This window comes from Giraffa tippelskirchi, chromosome 5, assembly GCF_054371585.1.
Source record: "Giraffa tippelskirchi isolate mGirTip1 chromosome 5, T2T-mGirTip1v1.2.pri, whole genome shotgun sequence".
Classification (NCBI taxonomy): domain Eukaryota; kingdom Metazoa; phylum Chordata; class Mammalia; order Artiodactyla; family Giraffidae; genus Giraffa; species Giraffa tippelskirchi.
This window is the reverse complement of record NC_137279.1, coordinates 131,875,115-131,900,495: the sequence shown is the minus strand read 5'-3', so window position 1 is coordinate 131,900,495 and position 25,381 is coordinate 131,875,115. Positions and strand designations below refer to the sequence as shown.

Below are 25,381 nucleotides of genomic sequence, written 5' to 3'. Positions count from 1 at the left end.
CCCTTAAGAAAGCAGAGTCATGCTATAGATGCCACAGTCTGTCAGCCTGTGACTGTCATGTTCAGTGAGAAATGGATCCTTGTATCAAAAGCACAGTTTTATTTCAACATAAGCTTTTTAAGCAACTGACAATTATGGTGACAACCAAAGTATTGCCAATTACAGGCTCTTTCTTCACTATTTTAAACAGCATCATTGTTCTGTGGGCCAAAGGTGGTTACTTCATTGCTGTATAGTTTTCTGACATAGAAACCTCAGAGCACGTGGGGGTATCCAGTCCCTTCCAGAGAACAACAGCAGGTTCAGACGGGCATGCACGTGCTTTCTGCCCAAGTCCTCCTCTATATTGGCTAAAAACTGCCATGGAAAGGGCTTATTTGCTTAGATTTATAAACGACATGATTTTATCCTTTCTAGTTATTATAGTCTACCTATACGCTTGTACTGTCAAGCACGTGTGCTCAGCTGTGTCTGACTCTGCGATTCCATGGACCATAACCTGCCATGCTCCTCTGTTCATGGGATTGTCCAGGCAAGAATACTGGAGTGGCTTGCCATTTCCTCCTCCAGGGTATCTTCCTGACTCAGGGATCAAACCCACGTCTCCTGCATTGCAGATGGATTCTTTACCTCTGAGACACCAGGGAAGCCCCATAGGCACGTGCTAGGTATAGTTTATTGAATAATATAAAAAAATATCCTCTTTATACATCATTAAGAAGAGGAATTTCTTTAAGACTTTTAATTTACCAATAACATGAAGGATTGAATTTTTTGCCTACATTCCACACCCCTTTCCAGATGATCAAAGTTACTATCTGTAGATAAATTTGGGCATGTTTGCTGTGAATAACTCAATTCATAATAGGTACATAACTGTTCTCTTTATAAAAACATTTGTACAGCAATAATAAATACATCAGAGCCTTGAACATTATGTATTCCTTTACAAACAGCATTTCTATCTCATTGTTAGGATTGTAGCTTATTACTTTTATACTTTTCTGTGAATAGTGAATTTTTTAAATGTTTTGAATTCTTTTATAATCATAGAAGAACACATGCACAACAGGAAAATATTTTTCCTTTGAAAAAGAGGAATATTTATTTTCAAGAGAAAATTTCCTGCTAGGTGATGGGTATTGAAATCCATTGTCATACATTTGTTAGGTGAGTATTAAGCAATGAATGACATTACTTACACAATATCTGTCACACAGAGTGTTCAATGTACACAGATGAATTATCTTAATAGAGTTCCTTACATAGAAATGAGGCTGCAATAAGAGATTTTACTAGTCCTCTTGGTTTAGACAGAAACCAGGGGTAATTGATGTAGTTTTGGGGTGAAATAAAGGTGTTTTATTCTAGTGAGTAAATAGGAAACCAAGATTCAGAAAACTAGCAGGTTGGAACTGTAAAAAGTTATTTTTTCCAAGTGGTAATTAACATTAAAATATTTCAGAATAATAAGTGTGCTCTTTATGTTTAGATGCTGACTCCAATTAATGCCCATAGGGTGATTAATAGAATGTAAATTGACCAAATCTAGAATGAAACATTTTAAGGTGATTTTGTACAGGAGGTCTTCTTATCTGAATTAACAGCAAGGAGTTTGTTAAGTGACATAAGAATTAACAATGATGTCAGTGTGGCTTAAAACATGTGATATGTCAGGAGAACTGAACAGATCCCAACCCCCTTGTATGAACAGGACATAAGGTAGGGAGGGGTCATGGCTCTGCTAGCTGTGCATGTTCCAAGATTCACTCCTGTTGCCCCACTTCTCCCCACCCCAGAGAGGACCCAGGCCCTGAGAGAACTTCAAGCCCAGAGGACTTGCCACAGCTGTTCACCATGGACCAGGCCTTTGCTTCAGAGCAGGACTTCCCCAGACTGCAGATTGGTTGTTTAAATGTTCTTGCCTGTGTTACACTCAATGTTCACACAATTAGCAGAATATAATCTGAACCTTAAGAGATCAAAGGAGCTCACGATACTTTACTAGTCCTGCTTCCTTAAGAGGCTATTTCCCATATTCTTAAAGAGAAGTCTCTTTTCCAATCTGTGTATTACTGTTTCTGTTTTTAATTTTAATAACTGTGTTTATGTTTCAATAAGTAAGAATTCTTACAAAGTATAAAAGTCACAGAGGAATGTGCCATGCAAAGTTAGTTATCTTCTCATGTTATCATATTTATCCCATTGTGCTCACGCATACCAATTTCTTTTTTATTTTCCAAGATAGATGATAATATATGCACATATTCATTATTTTTTCAATCAGTAGTACAAATATACACACTTTCTGCATCTTGAGATTTTTTTCACGCTAGCACAAATAGAGTTTCCCTTTTCATTTCAGTGACTGTAGAGTTTTCCTGTGTAAGTGTGTCTCAGGATTTATCTCACTAGTATGTGACAGAGGGACTTTGAAGTTTCCAGTCTTCTGGAATTACAACAATTTTGTGACAAATCAACTCCTACATATGTTATTTGCAACTTGGGTAAATAAATCTGTAAGATAAATGGCTAAACATGGACTTCTGTATCAGCAGTACTTGCATTTAAATCTTTGATACATATTTGCACCAATTTTCACTCTGCCTAGCATTTATCAGAGACCCCCATTTCCTGGTACCCTTGCCATCCAGTGTCCTTTCCAAATTCTTCTTTTTGGCCCATCTGGGAGGTGACACATGTCCCTCCTAATTTTACCTTGTACATCATTTATAATCAATAAAGTTAAACATATTTATTTTCTTGGTATATTTTTGCCCATTTAAAAATGTGTTTGTTGTTCTTTCCTCATTGATTTATAAGGGCTCATTATAACTTAAAGAATTGATCTCCAAGACTTTATTACAGACTGTGAATGTTCTTCCTCTTCTCATTTGTTTCTTGCTTTTCTTAACACTTATCTATAATTAGTCATTATCTTCCAACTTGTTTTCCATTTCTTAAAATTAACTAATTCATTCAAAATTGTGTGGGTTTTTTTTTTTTTTTGCATATCAGGCACTGGTAATCACTTTTGTAATAACTTTAGCAATTCTTTGGTAATCAGTTTTTAAGCTCCTCTTGAACAAAACTATCATGACACACATATTTTAAAAATAAACTATAGTGTTACACTACTAAAACATAAGAAGCCTTTCAAAATATACTTACTAGGGTTTCTCAGCCCCTTTCATACGATCACTGAGAAGTTTTAGTCCCATACCAGCTACTTTATAAGGCCCAGGGAGTACTGCAATTAATGTCATACTTGCCATATCAAGGATATCTGAAGTATTGAAGGACTTTTCATTTGTTTGAATACCTTCTTTTAGTTGATCTATCTCTTTATTTAACTCCTCAGCTTTCTTTTTGAATCCTTCTGTGAGTAACTCTTTTTGCATCTGTAAAAAGGAGAGTCCCCTTTTGAAATATCCCAAATCAGCATTTTGCGTCAAACGACTACAGTTGATAGGCATGTATGTCTACTTCTCTAACACTTTAGATGCTTTTTTATATTATTCTAATACTTGCAAACATTTGCAACATGGAAGGGAGAGCATCCAGGGTTTAGAATTTCCCATGTTCCTTCAACACCATCTTCTTGGGTACAGAGAAGTTGGTCAGGTCTGAAAACTACCCCAGGGAGAGGTTCCAGCCTTATAAATATACTTTGGGAGAACATGTAGGTGAGTTCTAAATATTTGTCAGTTTCACTGAGGTAGAATGACCACACACATGTCACCAAAATGGCACTGTTGACTCAGTTCAGAACTCTAGCTATCAAACTTCAGGCTGGGACAAAGAATGCATTTAGTTTAGGTGTATAAAATGATTCAGGAGATCTGGAAACAAGTGTAGCAAATTTTACAGCTCTCAGCATCCAGTATTTCATACCAGGTACAATCTGATATTTTCAGGAGCAGATGGAACTATTCCAGGTCTCTGATGGTTGTATCCCAAATTCTAAGAACTCTAAGACTGAGGTCCTAGTCACATGGGAACAAATGTAATGCTATAATCACCATGAACAGCAGTCCAGGAGCCTGGACTATGTTATTTGTCCCATTCAAACCCTAACACTACAGAAGGTGTGGAGTCTTACAGAGGTAAACCTTCAGCATGATTCATGTCTCTTTGATGTTACAGTGAATCCCATGTTTTTGTGTTTCCCTCTGGGATCTGACTTAAGGTCAAATTCCTGTCCCTTTATTCCTGAGGAGTTAGGGTTTCCCCATCAGGCCCTGCCCAGGCCCATCTAGACTTACCTTCAGCTTGTGCTCCAGCATCATTTCCTGCTCTTTTAGAAAGTTTTCTCTTTCCCTATCCATCTTCTCTTGCAGTTGGGCCAGGTTTTCTTTGAAGCTTCTCTCTTGTGCCTCCATTTTTTGTTCCTCTTCATTCTGTTTCTCTCTTAGCAGCTCCTGTTCCCTCTCAGCTGCATCCTTCTTGGCACTCTCAGCTGTTTAACAAGAATTTTAAAGAGGGGAGAACATGAGTTATGCTGAACGGTCATTTCCTTAAGTGGCTTTAATATTGTGGGATGGAGTCTGACTCTTCCTGCTACCACATCAGACAGCATGCTTCAGCATGTGATGTAGAAGCACTGATTGGATGTACATACAACCCAAACTCCCCTGTTTACTTCCATATGTAGCAGAGAGGTTCCACAGAAGAAGAGGAAGCTCTGGTGTCAGGAAGTGTTTGTTCCCACACCTTCCAAAAGACAACACAGGAGCCACTTTCCCTTCTGAGAGCACAGTCCTCCCCTGTACCTGCTATGGCCTTGTCCGCATCAGTGAGGGCCTGGTCTGCCTTCAGGATGGCTTCCTCTACTCCTCCCTGTGACTGCAGGAAGCTCTGGAGGATCTGGTTTGCCTGAGGAAACAACAAGGAGCAAAGACTTGTCAGGTAGAAAAGACGTAGTGTCTTGCTGTGGAAATTATTGTTCAGTAAACTTCAGACTGAATCCTATAAATTCTCCATCCTTTGTAGGCTCCCCAAATGGTTACAGATCTGAGAATTATGTGCATGTCTACAAACACCCATGGAGCATTTGCTTGGAAGGCCAGCAGAGCTGATTTTCAGAAGTCCCAGAGGGCCTCGGTAAATAAGAGTCTTAGCCCTTACACAGTGCACACTAAATCTTACATGTCCCAAGACCCAGAAAATAAACAGTAATTTGATAGGAGCCTCGGTCAGACCTACCTGCTGACCCTGGAGTGGCTCCCAGATTGGCTGAAAGCAACTGGAGCTTCACTTGGGGACATAGACACTGGCAGAAAACTTTCTGGGAAGCTCCTTCCACCACTTGGACACTGGTGCTGGCGAGCGACATTTTGGAATCTTCCCCCTATCTTATTAGCCCCACGACCCAGCCCTGCCCTAATGCAATGGTCTGCAGGTGCCAGTACTGGGATGCCTCAGGCCAAGCAACTGACTAGACATGCATGCAGCTCCATCCACCAGCAGATCTCCTAAGCCCACAGCTGCCTCTGGACATGGCTGTGCCTACCAGAGGGCCAGGGACCCAGTCCCATTCACCAGGGGGACTGAGACCTGAAACCCCCAGCACCCTCCAGCCAGAGACCCTGGGACACATCAGGGGAAGAGACCAGGTGCAAAAGACCTCAGTTTCTCAATTTGTGGGGCCAGTCCCCTCATTAGCAGTCCATGTCATTCCTGGGACCAGCTGGGTTCAAGACCACCTGGACCAATATCAGGCCAACAGAATCTTCAAAATTCCCCAGATCCAAGAGCCTAACAGCTCTACCATGATCAACACATGCTCTGGAACTCCTGGACCCTGCACCCAGACCCCGGGACGTGGCTCTCTCCTCTAGTAGGGTGTTACTAGACCTAGGACCTGGCTCACCCATCAGTGGGCAGCCAACAGACCTGGGGTCTCCTGGACTCTTACTCAACTCATCAGAAACACAGCACTAGACTCAGAACCCTCCTGGGGTTCCAGTCAGCCTCCTCATGACCAGCTGCCTCTGTCTTGCAACCAAATGAACCAACAAAGACCCTCTGACTCTACTCTGCTGCTCTTTTCCAATCCCATTACTCCTCACCTTAACTCCTTTCCTGGGAACCAGTTTATAGTCTTGTTCAAACTTGTTCCTTGCTTCTAAATAGAGTCTGTATCCTCCAGGGACAAAGAATATTCCTCTTGAAATACTTTTCATCAAGGATTCTGAAAGCTGCTTAAGCTCAGCCTCACAATATTTGACAGAAGCCTCTTCACTCTGGATTATGAAACTGTCCTTCTTTTTCTCCATGATGTCCTGCCAAGGAAAAGGGAAAATTCAATAGAAAGAGGTTGTTAGACAGGATGGTCCAGCTGTGCTCTCTTGGAAGAAGCAGTCTGACAGCATCAGGGCACATGAGACTCAGAATAATAGACATGGAGTCAGGCATCTAGTTGTAGTCCCAGTTCTGACCAACTCTTTGTGTGATTTGTATGAAGTCCCCTAAATTCCCTGGGCTCAGTGTCAATATCTGTGCAATGAACGGGTTGGCAGAGGCAAAGTACTACTTTAACAGTATTAGCATTAATAGTGATCTATCCATCACCAATGAACAATGAAAAGACAATTATGACTGAAAGTGGGGCTTCTTCTGCCAACTTGGGTGGTAAGGATAAAACATACATACATACGAAATCAACTTCCTACTAATGAGTTAATTATACACTGAGCAGGACTTCCCAGGTGACACGTGGTAAAGAATCCCCATGCCAGTGCAGGACATGCAGCAGATGCTGGTCCAATCCCCGGGTTGGGAAGAGCCCCTGAAGTAGGAAATGGCAGCTCACTCCAGTATTCTTGCCTGGAAAATTCTGTGGACAGAGAAGCCTGGTGGGCTACAATCCATGGGATCTCAGAGTGAGACATGACTTAGTGAAACAACACCACACCGATTAGAGTTTTCAACTTTTCTTTTATTCTCATTTCATTGAGAATTTGAGTGTGTGAAAACATAGGAACAGAAATTTTTTGCTTGTACTTAAGATCAGTCCTGGGTGTTCATTGGAAGGACTGATGTTGAAGCTGAAATTCCAATACTTTGGCCACCTGATGTGAAGAGCTGACTTATTTGAAAAGACCCTGATGCTGGGAAAGATTGAGGGCAGGAAGAGAAGGGGACGACAGAGGATGAGATGGTTTGATGGCATCACCAACTCAATGGACATGGGTTTGGGTAGACTCTGGGAGTTGATGATGGACAGGGAGGCCTGGCGTGCTGCAGTTCATGGGGTGGCAAAGAGTTGGACACGACTGAGTGACTGAACTGAACTGATAAATTACAATCAGGCTTGTTTTCTCAATACGAAGTAAGAGATTTTTGTAACTTATAATGGCCAAGCGAGACTGAAAGTCAGACCTTCAGTGAAGGTGCTAATGGTAAGCAGAATTGTGATCTCTAAGAGTTCTCTCTCCCAGGGTCCACACTCTTCCTAGTCCCTGGACTTGTGAATATGATGAACAATTATTCTGTGTACCGACTATATTGCATGGAACATGTTGACTTTACAAAATGGAGATTACCCAGGTGAATATTACCTGATCACACTTGCACTTTACATGTTATTCTTCTCCAATTGGTGGCAGAAGTGGTAGTCCGAGAGATTAGAAACAGAAACAGGAAACAGTGCACCATTGCTGCATTGAAGATGGAGGGGAGTTCCCCAGAATGTCCATGTGGATACCATGTCAATGTGAACCTTGTTTTTAGCTATGGTACATCAAGCAGAATACCCACAAACCCTGGGTGGGATCTGACCTGAGGAATGATAAGCTAATAGATGTGTGCTGTTTCAAGTTGCTAAGAGCAGAGTAATTTGTTTTGCCACAACAGAAAATAAGAAGCCCAATTTTTAGGAAAGTGATGACCTGTCGCCTGTAGAGCCCTGTCACTCATTAGAATCTAAACTCCTTTTATGATAAGAAGCACAGGAACCGTTTTGTCAAAGAGGGGGAGTCTCAGCATCATTCCAGAAGAAAGGAATCAGGAAACATATATTCTAGGACACATTACCGTGAGCTTCTTCTGGAATATCTGGTTGTCATCCTTGAAGGAGTCCCTCATGAAGAGGGCAATGGCTTCCTTCTCACAGGCTGCATGCACCTCCAGCAGCTCCTGGAGTGTGTCTGTGGGAAGGTTCAGTCGCTGGGTCATCTGTTCACTGTAGTGATCAGCTGCCTTCTGCATGGCTGCTGAGTTCTCACGCTCAGCCAGAGTTATTACTGCGTTCTCCAAACAGGGAACTCCTCCACTGTTGATGGAATCTACGTAGGACTCAACCAGAGTCCCCAACCCTGAAAGACACATAATATTTATTAAATGCAGAGAGAATTCTTACCTGTTTTATAAATCTCACTAAAATTTTATGGAAGTGGAAGTTTCCTTTTCCTCTATTTATTCTTCTCCTCATCCTATTTACTCATTCTTGTATCCTTCTCCTGTTTGATCTATGAATCTACTTCTTTATAATAACATCACTATGCCTACTATTCACTCTATCTTTTATGGGTCTCATCATATTACAATATTGAACGAATGATCTCAAACAATATGCCCAAGATTCTCCTAGATCATTTTTCCCATTATAATAAAATAAAAAGAACTTATTATACATATAGATAAATTACATAACTTGTGGGCATTATTTGTAAGTGAAAATGTCCTGTTGAAATGTTATCAAGAATTTCAGCACAGTTGAAACAAACATGAAACCAAGCAGAGCTCATCTCAGCATGACTGCCCAGGGGGCATGTCCGTGAAGCCAGCCCTATACATGATTGTATTTACATTTGTTTCTCAGACTCTCAATGAACTTACACAGATTCATAACTACTATTTATTTTCTGATTCATGTAAATTCACAAAATATCTTGCCTATTCTCACTTGAAACACTTATCCCTTCAGACATCTCATCACCATGAAGATTTCTATCTTTAATTTATATCATTAATGTAATAGTTTCATGAGATTTGGTAGACTGCAACAAGCACTTATATATGCTTCTTTAAATGAAGAAATATGCATTTTCATGAGTGGCGTGAACATCCGTTTTCCAAGTCACATGGAGAAGAAAACAAAGCTACAGAGAAATCCAGAGTGTAATCACAAGTTTACCACACACTGAGGCACAGAGACACATGAGGTAGCGAAGGAGACTCACCTCCCCCAGTGACAGTGATTCCTTCTCTTAGGGTCTTGGGCTTTGCATGGGTGAAGATATATGAGCAAAAATCTTTTGATTGCTTCTGGAAATTCACATCCAATTGGTTATCTGATAGCTCCTCAACATGGAGTAATAGCTTTCTGTCACTTGTAGGCCGGTCAAAGACAAAGCACTTTCTTTTTGGAAAAAATTTCCTGATACACTCTCTGGGCATGTTGGAATTTTGGATTCTGGGATCCTTGCCTGCAGAATTGGAAAAAGAGCAATCATGAAAGGAATAGGGGGCTGAGGACTTTCAGTTCCAAGGATCTTTGCATCACTATAATTCTTGTGCTCGGATATCTCCTATTATTGAATCGTGCAAATCAATCTTACACTAATCTACCCAGGGGTGGAAAATCCCCTTGCCCCCTTTTTTTGTATATCTCTAAGAGCAAAGGAAGTACTTCTGAGGAGGCAGGAGAAGAATCCATTCCTAGTGACAAACTTCTGATTCTTTTCCTTAACTTTCCATGCTGTGCAGTGGATCAGCTACTTATTAGATGTTTCTTGAGCAATAGATTGGTCCAAGAAAATGTCAGAAAATATTTTTCTGGTATTACAGTTTCCATGTGAGAAATGATATATGGGCTCTACAGTAATGTGATGGTAGAAATAAAGATATTTATTATATATTTATGATATTGCTGGGAAAATAACCTGTGGAAGACAAACGATACTCAGGATGTGAAGAAACATTTTATAAATTAGAAAAAAGCACACACATTGTAGATATGATTGGAGATTACTTTAGCATACACCATTTCATGTTAGTGTAGCCTAAATGAAACCAATCCCAAAGAAAGGCAATGCCAAAGAATGTTCAAACTACCACACAATTGCACCCATCTCACATGGTAGCAAAGTAATGCTCAAAATTCTTCAACCCAGGCTTCAATAGTACGTGAACTGTGAACTTCCAGATGTTCAAGCTGGTTTTAGAAAAGGCAGAGGAGCCACAGATCAAATTGCCAACATCCACTGGATCATCAAAAAAGCAAGAGAGTTCCAGAAAAACATCTACTTCTGCTTTATTGACTACGCCAAAGCCTTTGACTGTGTGGATCACAACAAACTGTGGACAATTCTTAAAGAGATGGGAATACCAGACCACTTTACCTGCCTCCTGTGAAATCTGTATGCAGGTCAAGAAGCAACATTTAGAACCGGACATGGAACAACAGACTGGTTCCAAATTGGGAAAGGAGTACATCAAGGCTGTATATTGTCACCCTGCTTATTTAACTTATATGCAGAGTATATCATGTGAAATGCTGGGCTGGCTGAAGCACAAGCTGGAATAAAGATTGCCAGGAGAAATATCAATAACCTCAGGTATGCAGATGACACTACCCTTATAGTAGAAAGTGAAGAAGAACTAAAGAGCCTCTTGATGAAAGTGAAAGAGGAGAGTGGAAAAAGTTGGCTTAAAACTTAACATTAAAAAACAAAGATCATAGCATCTGGTCCCATCACTTCATGGCAAATAGATGGGGAAACAATGGAAACAGTGAGAAACTTTATTTTTTTGGGCTGTGAAGTCACTGAAGATGGTGACTGAAGCCATCAAATTAAAAGATGCTTGCTCCTTGGAAGAAAAGTTATGAGCAACCTAGACAGCATATTAAAAAGCAGAGTCATTACTTTGCCAACAAATGTCCATCTAGTCTAAACTACGGATGGTTTTTCCAGTAGTCATGTATGGATGAGAGAGTTGGCCTATAAAGAAAGCTGAGCGCTGAAGAATTAATGCTTTTCAACTGTGGTGTTGGAGAAGACTCTTGAGAGTCCCTTGCACTGCAAGGACATCAAACTAGTCAATCCTAAAGGAAATCAATCTTGACTATTCATTGGAAGAACTGATGCTGAAGCTGAAACTCCAATACTTTGGCCACCTGATGTGAACTGACTCATTTGAAAAGACCCTGATGCTGGGAAAGATCGAAGACAGGAGGAGAAGAGGACGACAGAGGATGAAATGGTTGGATGGCATCACTGACTCAACGGACATTAGTTTGAGCAAGCTCCGGAAGTTGTTGATGGACAGGGATTTGTTGATGGACAGGGAAGCCTGATGTGCTGCAGTCCATGGGGTCACAAGAGTTGGACATGACTGAGCGACTGAAATGAACTGAACTGAACTGAAACCAGAGACCTCATCTATTCTTTGCATCATTTTACACTGGATGTGATTATCATACAGAAGGATTCTGGGCATCTACCAGTAGTTCAACAAATATTTATTGAAAGAATGAATAAATTATTGAAAGTGAAACTTAGTCACTTAGTTATGTCCAACTCTTTGTGACCTCATGGACTGTAGCTTGCCAGGCTCCTCTGTCCATGGAATTCTCCAGGCAAGAATACTGGAGTGGGTAGCCATTTTCTTCTCTGGGAGATCTTCCCAACCCAGGAATTGAACCCAGGTCTCCTGCATTGCAGGCAGATTCTTTACCAGTTGAGCCACCAGGGAAGTAAATGATTAAGTGAACAAAAACAAATATTGCTTCCAGGTACCACTCTGCTAAAATAATCTGAATAACTAACTTATTATGTTAGCTGACATATACTGTGTAAGGTTCTAGGATGAAGAGTGTGATACTATGAGTAAGAGCATGTAAAGGATCTGACAGTCTTACTGGAAGGACATGGCAATGCTTTTTTTCTGAACTCTGTAGTGTATAAATAGCCTATCTATCAATATGAAGAATGTAGCTACCTATGCTGGTAAGATGCACTGTATTAAATGTACTTTGAAAATTTGTTCTTTTGTTTACCTTTTGATTCTTGTTTGATGGATTATCTTTCTCAAATAGAAAAAGAGAAGCACTTAGATTTAATATGTAATATAAGTTTATGTGAGAGTTTTTTTTTCACAGTATTCATTTCTCAAAAAATCATTTGGTCTAATATTGGATTCTACATTTCCTCTGTGAGCTTAAGCTCTGGTCACTAGAGTTTTCCCAGTAACAATAATGACTGAAGCCACTATCTGTCATTCACCAGGCACCATGAGCATGACCTCAACTCAACCTCAAATCAAGATTGACATCAAGTGCTGAATGTCAGAGCTCTGTTGACCCCACCTCCTACTGAACCATCCAACACTCCGGCCTTGCTCTGATACCTGGAATCAACTTCAAGGCATTCTCCAGGTACTCATCTTCAGTGATGGGGTTTTCATCTAACTCCAGCTCCAGCATGAAATCCCGCACAGTCCAGATGAAGTCTGGAAAGAAACTCACAAACTTGGCTGAGTCCTCTTCTTTGTCAGAGCTGGGAGATGATTTGGTTCTGATTAACTCTGTTAGTTCAGTCACATAGCTGGGATCTTAGCTAAGGAATAAGAAGCACCCTCCAACACGACTTCCAGATTTCGCCCCCAAACATGTTATTTCAACCTTCTCTTTTGCCCCATTTTCCCTCTATATCAGCCATGAGAATGGAATCACGGGAAAGAAGAAACAGTGCCAGTCGCTAGTCCCATAAACTCAATGAAATGTGCTGGTTCAGTTCCTGGAAGGATACTGCAGCTGCTCCAGGGCCTGGTGGTTGATGGTGCTCATGCTGTTGTAGATAAAGGTGCTGCTCAGGAGCACAGCCAGTGCAAAGATCCATGAGTCATTCTTGGAGTCCCCCTAGAAAGTACATTACAGCATGAGGATGCTACTCCTCATTCTCCCATACAGTTGTTCATTTACGATAACAGCTATACTATAACTAAATACTAAGGCAAGTAACATAAATTTTCAAGACAATGCTAAATGCAAACCTTTCTTTGATGTTGACACTGAGCCCTCTAAGCATTTTGGTGTGGTTAGTTATTAATAGAAGTGAATGACATCATAAATGTGCATCAGGCTTCTCTCATGGCTCAGTGGTAAAGAACCCAGCTGCCAATGCAGGAGACATGGGTTATATCCCCGAACTGGGAAGATCCCACGTGCTGTGGAGGAATAGCCCGTGCACCACAACTATTGAGCCTGTGCTGTAGTGCTTGAGAGCTGCAACTACTGAGCCCATGCACTGAAACTACTGAAGCCCGCACACCCTAGAGCCTGTGCTCTGCAACAAGAGAAGACACAGCAGTGAGATGCCTAAGCACCGCAGCTAGAGAGTGGCCCCCACTGTCTGCACCTAGAGAAAAGCCCGCACAACAACAAACACCGAGTGCAGTCAAAAATAAAATAAATAAATAAACAGAATTATTTTTTTAAAAATGTCAAATGTTTAATACAGTGTCTGGAACACATAAGTTATGCAATAATAAATGGGCCTTGATTCCTCTGCACTTCTTTTCTTGATCATAGGCTACGTTAGGAACTAGGCTTGATCATAGGCTTCTTTTCTTGATCATAGGCTATAATAGTTTGGAACTAGTTTTATTCAATTAAATTCATCAACTATTCATTGTGCATTTAGAAAACAGCAGATACGACATCTGCTTATATGGATATAAAGTTTCCTATGACAGTCCCTCCTTAGAGAGATGGAGGGGCAGATTATCTGGCAACATGTAAATACATCCAAGATGCCAGGCATGAAACCTAATACTATACTGTAAAAGACAAAGGAGGTGATTTCAAATGAACCAGAAAATGTACTCTGTGCATTCAGAGCCAGACGTGATTGTGTCTGACAGTGATATGATGGCATTAGGTTAAAAAGAGCTGGGCTTTAAAGAAATGACAGAACACGGACTTGTGCAGTTACAGGGACCATGCATGTGGAGGGCCCACAGAAACCAATCACAGTTGTCAGAAAGCATGATCATAAAGTGTATTACATGGTCATTTTATTTGACTGAAGTAGTGGTTACCCATGTGGTCATAGATGATGAGGCTGAAAATGAGATTCAGGAGAAGTCATGAGTGACTTTGGAACAGAGTATATATGCCAAGATACAATACAGGCGGGGGGGGAGCAAGTTCTGCTACTATCAGTGTGCAGTCTGGTGTGCTTTGGTTCCTTGACAAATACAGTTAGACAAAAAGAAGAAGGTCATGCAAACTAGAATCTAGCAGGAGTCAGTAGACCATCTTGGGTTGACACTGAGGTGATTATTGAATACTTTAAATCTTGACTTTTAAACTTAGAATTTCTGAATTCATGCCCTAAATCCTTCTCTACAGTGATGAAAGTCAAAGATGCAATGCTACTACTTTTAATTTAGATGCAGATTAATATAAATAAGGAGAAAAATTGATTGCAAGTAACACTGTGAAGACAAAATACCTAATATTATCCCATTTACATTCTCATCATGAGTCTAGCTCAAGTTTTTATAGAATTCTTTGAAGAATTCCTCTTCAGATCTCCAAAACATGGAATAAAATGCTCCTGGTATGTTAGAAGCTTTTCTGGAGATTTAAAAAATAGTTTATTTGCTGAATCTACTTTCATGATTCCTACTTCCAACTTGATTAACCCTGCACATCTGAACCTGTAGATCCAGTTGACTGCATGAATTATAGCTTTCACTAAGATTTCTTCCCAAACCTAAAAAACTGGAGTAAGGCCTCACTCTTTTTTTCATGGCTCAAGATTGCTTATTTTTTATTTCCCCAACTCAGCTCTGGCTCATACCTCACTCACTGTTGCACTTAACACAAAGCCTTAGATGTGAACCCAATACACATTTGTTAACTTCCATCTTTCACCCCAGTGTTAAAAATAAGGAGATGTGTCCCCAGGAACCAATGTATTGATCTTATTAAAGAGCAAATTCAAGGAAAGAGAATTTAACCTCATTATTTATAACTGGATTTGCAGTCTATAGGAATATGTCATAAAAGCTGAATTAAGGTGAGAAATTGAATTGTAAGTGGAATATCAGGAGTACAGAAGATTCCCTGCCTTACCTTCTCTACATCCCCCAGGCCCTCGGTGTCCAGAAGGACCAGGGTGTGGCTCTCCTTGGAGGGGTGGGGCACACACCACATCCAGATGCCCTTGGTTTCAGACCGCACTGTGGAGCCCAGACGGAAGCCTGCACAGAAAGAGGAGGAAGCAGATAGTCCAGGCTGCCCACAGGTTACTTTGGGTGAACTTGTGTGCAGGTGAGTTCCTGCCTGTGGGGACGATGCTTCCATTTCAACAAGTACAGAAGATCCAACCTCTACACATATTCAGAACCTTCTCAAGAAACACTTTGTGCCCCCTATTCATCTCTTACCATTAATAGCTCAAACTGTGTCACATTCTAAAAATAATGTTAGCTCTATTAACCTCTCTTTATTTGTCTGACACTAAAGAGCTCCCTTATCCTCCACTTTCTGATGGCATTTCACCAGTGAGAGGTAACAGTGGGAGACTAGAAGGCAGGCGCCTGTTGCCCTGGCTTCCACCCTGATGAACCATGGTGTCCCAGCACCTCTGTTCCTATGTTTAGTCACATCTCCTTTTTGGTAAAGAATCGGCCTGCAATGCGGGAGACCCTGGTTCAATTCCTGGGTCAGGAAGATCCCCTGGTGAAGGGATAGGCTACCTACTCCAGAATTCTTGGGCTTCCCTAGTGGCTCAGATGGTAAAGAATCCACCCACAATGGGGGAGACCTGGGTTCGATCCCTGGGTTGGGAAGATCCCCTGGAGGAGGGCATGGCAACCCACTCCAGTATTCTTGCCTGGAGAATCCCCATGGACAGAGGAGCCTGGTGGGTTACAGTCCATGGGAACACAAAGAGTCAGACACGACTGAGCAACTAAGCACAAGACCTTGATCTTTACCACATTTGGAATCCATTCACTGCTTGTCTCTTCATGCTGTAGGAGATATCAAAGCTACTTGACCATTGTTCCTGCCACCCTCTGAATGTTTCTGCATTACTTCCTTGGTTCCCTTTGCTCAGCTCATGCCCTTGTAATCATCCCTCCAATAAACATCTTCAGTTACCCTCTAAGTGGATTCTCTGTGTCCTTTCACAACCTGCACTGATACATCAACTTTTGTTAGTTTTATTCCTCTTCTTCCTCCTTGTATTTTCCTCATTTCTCTTCTCTTCAAAACTGATGAATTTTTTGTTTACTGACTCACGTGGAGATATAACAGAAGGGAAAGCAAAACAGACCTGTACGACTTGCTTGCCCTTCTTTCTCAAGGCTTAAGCCCAGAGATGGGAGAGGATGTGAGGTATATGCCTAAGAAGCTGCAGGTAAGATATCTCATCCAACAGTCCAAGATTTTGACCTTGGTCAGATGCCAATGCCCCCTTCAGCTGAGAATAGAAATGGATGAAATACCTAGGGGACCATGGTTCAACATGGCTCTGGCTATTCAGTGCCATATCTTGTGTGTTCTACTCAAAGTGGGCATAGGACCTGAGATGATTTCACTCTTCTACATCATGATGGCATTTGACTATGTGCTAATTAATACAGAGAAATGTGAACTCTCAGTTCCTCCAGGGAGAAAAGACAAGCTATAAATGAAGGTCATCATGGTCAGTTATGAGATGTAAAGAACAGACAATGGTATCACCACAGGAGAGAAAAGACTGACTTGCTTCTGCTAGTCAACCCTGACTGGGTGTTAATTTGTTTCTTCTTCCTGTGATATGACTCAGGTGATGTTACAATTCAGGTGTTTTAAAACATGACTGTGCTTAGTCGCTCAGCTGTGTCTGACTCTTTGTGGTCCCATAGACAGTAGCCCACCAGGCTTCTCTGTTCATGGGGATTCTCCAGGCAAGAATACTAGATTGGGTTTCCATGCCCTCCTCCAAGGGATCTTCCCAACCCAGGGATCAAACCCAGGTTTCTCGCATTGCAGGTGGGTTCTTTACCAACTGAGACACCAGGGAAGCCCTAAAACATGACTAGGTTAAAGGTATCCTCAGTAGGAAAATCACCTCTTTATTTCCAGATGTTATCTCAAGTAGGAAAAGAAAGAATGTTCCTCAAACTCCTTGCCTGTATCTCTTTCTTAGAGTTCTGAAATCTTAAATCTCTCCAAAAGTGACCTATTTATTAACTTATGCTAGCAAGCAAAAGCATCCCCCCTGATTAGTGATCAATTTCCTTTCAAAGAAAGACAAACATAAAATGTCTTGTTTTAAGTCAGTAAGAGATTGCAAAGGAAAAATGAGAGTGGGAGAAAGGACGAGCAAAGAGAGATGGGGGAAGAGAGAGAGACATACACAGAGACAGAAACAGAGAATTTGAGTAAGACACTGAGATACTCCCAGGGACCCTTAGAGTTTAGTGACCTGAGGTTCTACTCCCTGATTGTGCTAAGCTGCTGGGCCACAGAGAAAGGCATTAGGAAAGAAATGGTGTGTGGTCTTCTTAGACATGCCTAACAGGGCATGGGTATATTATCCTTAAACTCAATTAAAAATAAGTCAGGCAACTTGGTAGAAAAAACCCTCTTGAAATAGGAAAGGCAAATGGCAAATACATGAAAAAGTGCTCAAACCTATTAGTAGTGAGGCAAATAACAAGCAACGATACAGACACCAGATCGACAAAAGTTTAAAAATGCTTTTAACAAAATTTTGTGACAATGTGGAAAATTTAAATTGCCGCTAATAAGCACATAAACTGAACATAAGGCTAAAAAGGCTGTTTGATCTTATCTACAAAGGCTGAAGACAACATTTCTTGATTCAGCAATTCCACTTCTAGATAAAACATAAGGAAGTTAATATATACATACACCAGGATATAGATGAAGAATAATCATGAGAGCACCATTCATAAAAGATAACAGTTGCAAATAATGCCAGTGTTCATCAGCAACAAATGGATCAGTAAATTGTGGTATCCTCTGTCAGTTTAAAACTACAAAATAATATCAAAAATATACAAGCAACTTCTGCAGCTGCATTCCCAAAAAATAAACGACCCAATCAAAAAATGGGCCAAAGAACTAAACAGACATTTCTCCAAAGAAGACATCCAGATGGCTAACAAACACATGAAAAGATGCTCAACATCACTCATTATTAGAGAAATGCAAATCAAAACCACAATGAGGTATCATTTCACACCAGTCAGAATGGCTGCTATCCAAAAGTCTACAAGCAATAAATGCTGGAGAGGGTGTGGAGAAAAGGGAACCCTCTTACACTGTTGGTGGGAATGCAAACTAGTACAGCCACTATGGAGAACAGTGTGGAGATTCCTTAAAAAACTGGGAATAGAACTGCCATATGACCCAGCAATCCCACTGCTGGGCATATACACCGAGGAAACCAGAATTGAAAGAGACGCGTGTACCCCAATGTTCATCGCAGCACTGTTTACAATAGCCAGGACATGGAAGCAACCTAGATGTCCATCAGCAGACGAATGGATAAGGAAGCTGTGGTACATATACACAATGGAATATTACTCAGCCATTAAAAAAAAATACATTTGAATCGGTTCTACTGAGATGGATGAAACTGGAGCCCATTATACAGAGTGAAGTAAGCCAGAAAGAAAAACAACAATACAGTATACTAATGCATATATATGGAATTTGAAAGATGGTAACGATAACCCTATATGCGAGACAGAATAAGAGACACAGATGCATGGAACAATTTTATGGACTCTGAGGGAGAAGGTGAGGGTGGGACGTTCTGGGAGAATAGCATTGAAACATGTATATTATCATATGTGAAACAGAACACCATTCCATGTTCGATGCATGTGACAAGGGCTCAGGGCCGGGGCAATGGGATGACCCAGAGGGATGGGATGGGGAGGGAGGTGGGTGGGGGGTCCAGGAAGGGGAACACATGTAAACCCATGGCTGATTCATGTCAATGTATGGCAAAAACTATTACAATATTGTAAAGTAATTAGCCCCCAACTAAAATAAATAAATTTATTAAAAAAAAATAAAAATAAAAAAAAAATAAAACTACAAAATAGTGAAAGTAATTTCAGACACCTATGACAAACTAGATGAACCTCATAAACTTCTTATTGAGAATATGAATCAAGATGCCAATGAATACCAGAATGTACTTTCCTCTATAAAGTTTAAGCTATTTTTAAGAAATAGTTGCATAGATTGTAAAACAATATTTAAATATAAAGAATGAAAGAAGGCACCATGAAAATCAAAACATCAGTGAGCTCCAGCAAGGGTGTAAGAGGGTGTGATTTGGGCTTTTGGGTGTTGGTGATGTTTTATTTCTTGTTCTGGGCAGTGACTGAACAGTTGATCACTTCATACTTATCAACTTTTTAATATGTATAAATATATTTTTTATGTATTCTTCCATATGTGTTATTATTGCATGTATGTGCTCAGTCTTGACTGACTCTTTGCGACTCCATGGTCTATAGTCCACCACGCTCCTGTCCATGGAATTTCCAGGCAAGAATACTGGAGTGGCTTGCCATTTCCTTTTCCACGGAATCTTCCCAACCCAGAGATTCCCAACCCTGAGTCTCCTGCATCTCCTGCGCTGGTAGGCAGATTCTTTACCACTGCGCCACCTGGGAAACCCGAAAGTGTTAGTCACTCGGTCGTGTCTGACTCTTTGCAACCCCAATTACAGTAGCCCATAGCTGCCAGGCTCCTCTCTCCATGGATTTCTCCCAGGCAAGAATACTGGAGTGGGCTGCCAGTCCCTTCTCCAAGGGATCTTCCTGACCCAGGGCTTGAAACCAGGTCTCCTGCATTGCAGGCAGTGTCTTTACCATCTGAGCCCCCAGGGAAGCCTCATCTATGTGCCTCAGAGTCCACGTATTAGAAAACACTAGTTAGAGAAAGAGAATATGTATAGTTATCAAAGTTTTAGTGTGAAATTAAACCAAAAGGAATGCATGGTAGTCTCGTTGAGGTATAGGATATAGGGATTTTGCTGTCTGTTCTCTCTTCTGTTGTTTTCTAAAAATAAGACATGTTAAAAAATATTTGTGTGCTGCTTGGAATGACTCTGTAGTTTAGGGCAAATGTGGTGAAGGAGAAAGGACAGCAGTAATTGTTGAAGATGAGCCCCTGAGAAGACGGCAGTGGATGGAATCAGGACGAATGAGTTAGACGTTCTGACGGGATTGGGAACTCTCGATCACTGGACGGGAGAGTGAACATTGCAGAGGGGTGGGTTTGAAACTCGGTGGTGAGAATTAGAAGTTTTCTAATTAGAATTAGAAGTTTTCTTCAGTGACGGGGGTGGGGGGGTTAGGCTCTTCCTTAACATGACCCTAGAGGAGGAGGATCAGCAGCCTGCGTTACCATGCTTTCAAGCAAATGTCCTGAACGACACTTGACAAAACTCACCGTGGTTCTGTCCTGCCAGGCGGTTCATCAGGTAGGACTTTCCGGTCCGATACAGCCCTGCGATGGCCACCACCACCACAGGCTGAGATATCTGCTGAAGAATCTTCAGTGCTCTGGGATTTACGGTCAGCTGATTGTTCTGGTTTCTTACCAGACAGATGGGGTCCATTATAGTGGATCCAGATGCCATGGGAAGCTGTAACCCAGAGAAACAACTCAGTAGAACACAAGGTCCCCAGAGGGGTGGGATGGGGGGGCAGGAGGGAGGCTCAAGAGGGCGAGGATATGTATACATAGAGCTGATTCATGTTGTTGTACAGCAGAAACTAACACAACATTGTAAAGAAATTAAATTTCAATGAAAAAAAATAAAATGTGAAAAAAACCCTACAGGGTGCTGAGGTCATCCCTCATGGTTACCTAAGTCATATGCACATTAGTCTTCTGCTTCTGGAACTTAGATATCAATTCTCTTTGCTTTGTATATTTCAAAAAGGTAAGTATTTAGCCTAGTGTGCCAAGGCCTGTATAGGTACAGTATGTGTATTATCTTATTGATCCTTACATGAACCCTAACGCAACCTTGCCCACATGAGGCATACAGTGAACAGACGGAGAACACAAAGCACTGATGATAGAGCTTTGAGAACACTACCATTTGGGGGGTAAGCAGAGACAGATGGGACATGAAAGGGATGAGAAGTGACCAGAGATGATTTCTTGAGTTCCAGAATGATTTGATCACTCATTAATAGCACAAATATTTATTAAGAACCTTCCATGTGCTGGACTCTGTTCTAGGAGCTCAGGATCAAACAGCGAACAAGACGGATACAGATTCTTGCTTCATGAATCTCTACTCTAGCAAAGGAGACAAATAATATAGAAAGTGAAAAAATAAAATATCCACATATATGGATATTAGAGGGTGGTAAATGCTCAGAAGGAAATGAGCAGGGAATGGGATTTGAATTTACATGGAGTTTAATCAGGGAAAATCTTGCCAACAAAGGAAAAATGAATGTGACTGGTGACCAGATGAAGGAATCAGTGGAGGAGGACAGGCTGGAGGAAGAGTGACTGTGAGAGAAAGAAGTTGAGAAAAAATGCTGCTCTCTCTTAAAACAGCACAGATCTTTAAGGTACCTAACAAAGTTGCACATGTAATAATTAATTTACTAACTGAAATTAAAGGGTATTTCTTATCATTAAAGCAGATAGAGAAGAGATGAAAGCAACTAGGGTGTTATAAGGTCTGACTAGATATGCCGGGCCAGGCTCTACTTTAAATGATTTCATCACCATGATTAGATGTTTCATCACCATGATTAGATGTTTCATCATCTTAGGAGACAGACAGAAGTCAGAAGGGCTTTGACTGTTCCTTTATTTTCTCAAAAACAATACTCAGCAACATCTACATGTTTCCATATGTTACTGGCTGTGTGACGACTGAGAAGATTAATTTTTTTGTGTCTCAGTTTTTTTCTTCTGTAAAATGGGAGTGTTAGACATAAAAATCAATCTGCCATTTTAGGGTTATTTGGAGGATTAAATATCTCATGATGCTTACAATACTTTTAAAATTATTTGCTGGTACATAGTAAATCCTATATAAGTATTGCTTTACAACTTAATGTCTTAAGACAGGGACAGTAATTACTGAGTGAAAGTGGAGGATTGCCTCTGACACTTTCCTCCCTGGTTGCAAGCAAGTGGAAGAGGAAGAAGAGCAGGCTGGGGAGATCCAGTGGTAATAGCTGAGAGGGAGGACAGTGATGTAGGAAGAGTCAGGCTGGAGGAGCTCAGAGCTGCCCTGGGATGTCCAAGTACAGGGCTCTGGAGTTGGGCTGCCAGGGTTCAAACCCGGAGGTTCACAGCCCTTATTATCTGTTGATGCCTTGAAAAAGGAACCTTCTTTTTCTTAGCAGTTTATATGTAAAGCAACAATTCTTGATTCATTACAGTACAACTGGTACCAGATAGGCTCTAAATCATGAAAAAAATTTTTCTTGATTCATGTACTATTTCAATTAGACAGTGTGTTATAATGTGTCAGTGAGCTCTGTAACCTGAAATTGTCAAGAATTATAAGGTATCTAAAATCTTTTTATCAGAAAAAACATTTGTTTATTTAAGATTTCTTCTGTATGATTTCTTTTCTTTTTCTATAGTGGATTTGGAGCAGAAATGGGAGAGTAAAACATGACCTTTTACTGCTGTGTTATGTCAAAATTAATAAAGGAAAACCTGGCGAATTCCCTGACAGTAGCTGGGCCTCTGTGCTTTCACTGACAGGGGTGCTGGTTCCGTCCTGGTCTGGGAAGTAAGATCTCACTTGAAGGCCTGTGTCCCCTCCCCCGCCATGTATGTGCTGTGTGCTCCAGGCAAGAATAATGCAGCCTGTTGCCATTTTCTCTTCCAAGGGATCCTGACCCAGGGATCAAACGCACGTTTCTGGTGTCTCCTGCATATCCTGCACTGGCAGACGGATTCTGAGCCAGCTGGGTTTCGTGTGTCCCCAACACGCCCTCCCCTCCCCCCAAAAAACAAACTTCACTCAAATGGAGTCAGCAAGCCAGAAGGAGGCTTGTTGCAGAACTACTGACTGGAGGTCAGTTATGGAAGAACTGTCAATTACAGACCCCAAAGGAAAAATTTTCAACAGGGAAAGAGTTACCAATGACAGCCCTCAACAGGAAAAGGTACACACTGCATTTCCTACAAGAATGGACTACCCCAGCAATTTAGTCAATGAGAACTGGTCATCACCCTTGAACTTTGACTCTTCTTTCCAAACTAATCTTCCCAGCCCCTTACTTTTCTCTATAATGTTCTTTTTCTTTGTTGGACTTTCTTATGGCTTTTTTTTTTATAGCTCATTTGTCCCAAATTGTAATAACTCTACTATTCTTGAATAAATTCACTTTGGCTTGTAAAATAACTTTTATTTTTAAGGTGAATAGCTATAAGCAAGAGAAATTGCAGAGTTTCTATCTTAGACCAAATATTGATAAAGCTTTGTGTAAGTCAATCAGTCTACAAAGATTTTGTGTTTTAACTCAAAGTATACTGAGGGACCAAAACCAAGAAGCTTTTATCTTCAAAACTAAGCACTTGGAGGGACTTTCCCAGCAGTCCAGTGGTTAAGACCCCCTGTTCTCAACGCAAGAGACAGGGGTTAGATTTCTGGTCCAGGAACTAAGACGCCACGTGCTGCATGGCATGGCCTAATAAATAAATAAATATAAAACAACAAAAAGCCATAAAAAAGAAACTAAACAAATAGAAAAGAACAGTGCTAATAGAAGGCAGAAGATGACCAACAAGTTTCCAAAGGTGACTGTTCGGAATTATCTGATAGTCAAAAATACCCACACTGGGGATTTTCAGCAAGTACCAGAAGTTATTCCAAGGCGGTTAATGTATGTGCCACTCATTAAAAACAATGCATGATAAACAAATATGATTAGATCCTACAGTTATTATTAATAGTTTGTTGTTTTTTTTTTAGTAAGAGTGAGATTGAATTATTCCAAAGAAAACAGTTCTGTATGTATTCAGAACATCAAATGTTCAGTCAAAAATAGTCCCGGGTCCATCTTTTAGGATTTAAATTGGCTCTATGTCCAGGACCATCTTTTTTGTTTGGCCACTGCCCAGCAGGGTGCACTCCTGTCTGAGGAGGGCAAGAGGGGGCTGGGAGAAAAGACCTCATCCATCGCCTCTGCGAAGGGAGGGCTCAGGGGTGAGGGTGAGTTTGGGTTTTCAATCTCAAAAATGACTTCAGCTTCCTTTCCTCAGAAGACGTACCTGCTCTCCCGCTTTTTGCTGCAGCCCTGCTTAGATGCTCCAGGAGCAGCGGCGCATCCGGGCGACAAGCTTGGAAGCAGCCTGGGATCCAAAAGGAGACTCCGAGCTGCCCGAACAATGCGCCCGGCCGGCCGCCACCCACCGGCCCCGCGCCTCCGTCTGCTCCTCTTCTCCCCCAGTGTGGGGTCTGCGCTGGGGAATTTATTGTTATTTAACTGAAGTGTGCTTGGAAGGTCAAGTTTAGGAGCAGACTTACCTGGAGCTGCAGCCGGGAGTCAAGTCAGTTGCTCTGGCTCGCCCCTAGAGCTCTTCCTGCGTCTAGCTCCTCCGGACACCGGAAAACAAACAAAAAGAAGCCGAAAAGTCAGCGAGTTATTAAAAGCCATCCAGGTAGTGGTGGGGATTATGAGAAACGAAATCAAAATCGAAAGTGATATATATATTTTTTTTTAAGGAGGCAGGAATCAGGATGAATTCCGGGAAAGACAGGGAGACAAGTGTTCCTCCAGGCCTGGCTGGGTAAGCACAACTTGGTCCATCCTCCATAGTTGGATTGAAGGAGCTGCAAGTAATGGTAGGATGAGAGTTCAACAGTCTGTCTCTCAGGGGTGTTTTGTGAGAGAGGGAGTTTATTAATATTTCTTCACTTGAAAAACGTTTCATTTTTGCCTTTCTCTTTGCTTTTTAAGAAGTGTTTTAACTTGGTGATTTTTTTTTCATTAGCAAAATAAATATGTGTGTATAAAATCGTCAATTTTATAGCCCAGACATATTCACTATTTTTTTTAATTGGAGAATAATTGCTTTACACTGTTGTGTTGGTTTCTGCCGCGCAATAACACAAATCAGCCATAATTATATGTATATCCCTCCTCCTTGAGCTTCACTATTATTTTGTTAGAGTTTTCCTCTTTTCTTTTACTAGTGTGGATCCAGATTTGGAGGTTAGGGGTTGATTCAGATTCCTTCCATTCTTTTCTGTATCCTTTAAGGCGTTGTACTGACCTGTAAGTTAAAAGCTTGACTGCTGATGTTAGGGAGCCAGGTTCTTTTGGCCAAGGAGCTGCAAGCCAAATCACTGAGAGCAGGAGATTTGCAGCAGAGAGTTTATTTGTGAGGCAA

The 25,381-nt window shown here is 41.1% G+C and overlaps 1 protein-coding gene across 2 annotated transcripts; it reads right to left on the bottom strand.

Moving 5' to 3' along the window:
- Positions 1-1,079: 1,079 nt before the first annotated feature.
- LOC145507965 (guanylate-binding protein 7-like) lies at positions 1,080-24,550 on the bottom strand. Of its 2 annotated transcripts, none has more exons than XM_081495519.1 (11): positions 24,260-24,550; positions 20,447-20,642; positions 15,089-15,216; positions 12,756-12,865; positions 12,355-12,551; positions 9,186-9,431; positions 8,038-8,318; positions 6,072-6,284; positions 4,773-4,875; positions 4,266-4,459; positions 1,080-3,401 (listed from the first exon to the last, which is right to left on the bottom strand). In XM_081495519.1, the coding sequence occupies exons 2-11, from the start codon at positions 20,634-20,636 to the stop codon at positions 3,171-3,173; spliced, it is 1,893 nt and encodes a 630-aa protein (XP_081351645.1). In that variant the 5' UTR covers positions 20,637-20,642; positions 24,260-24,550; the 3' UTR covers positions 1,080-3,170. The 2 variants fall into 2 exon arrangements, with proteins under 2 accessions (XP_081351645.1, XP_081351644.1); XM_081495518.1 differs by having other exon boundaries at positions 24,516-24,550.
- Between the last annotated feature and the right edge of the window lie 831 nt (positions 24,551-25,381).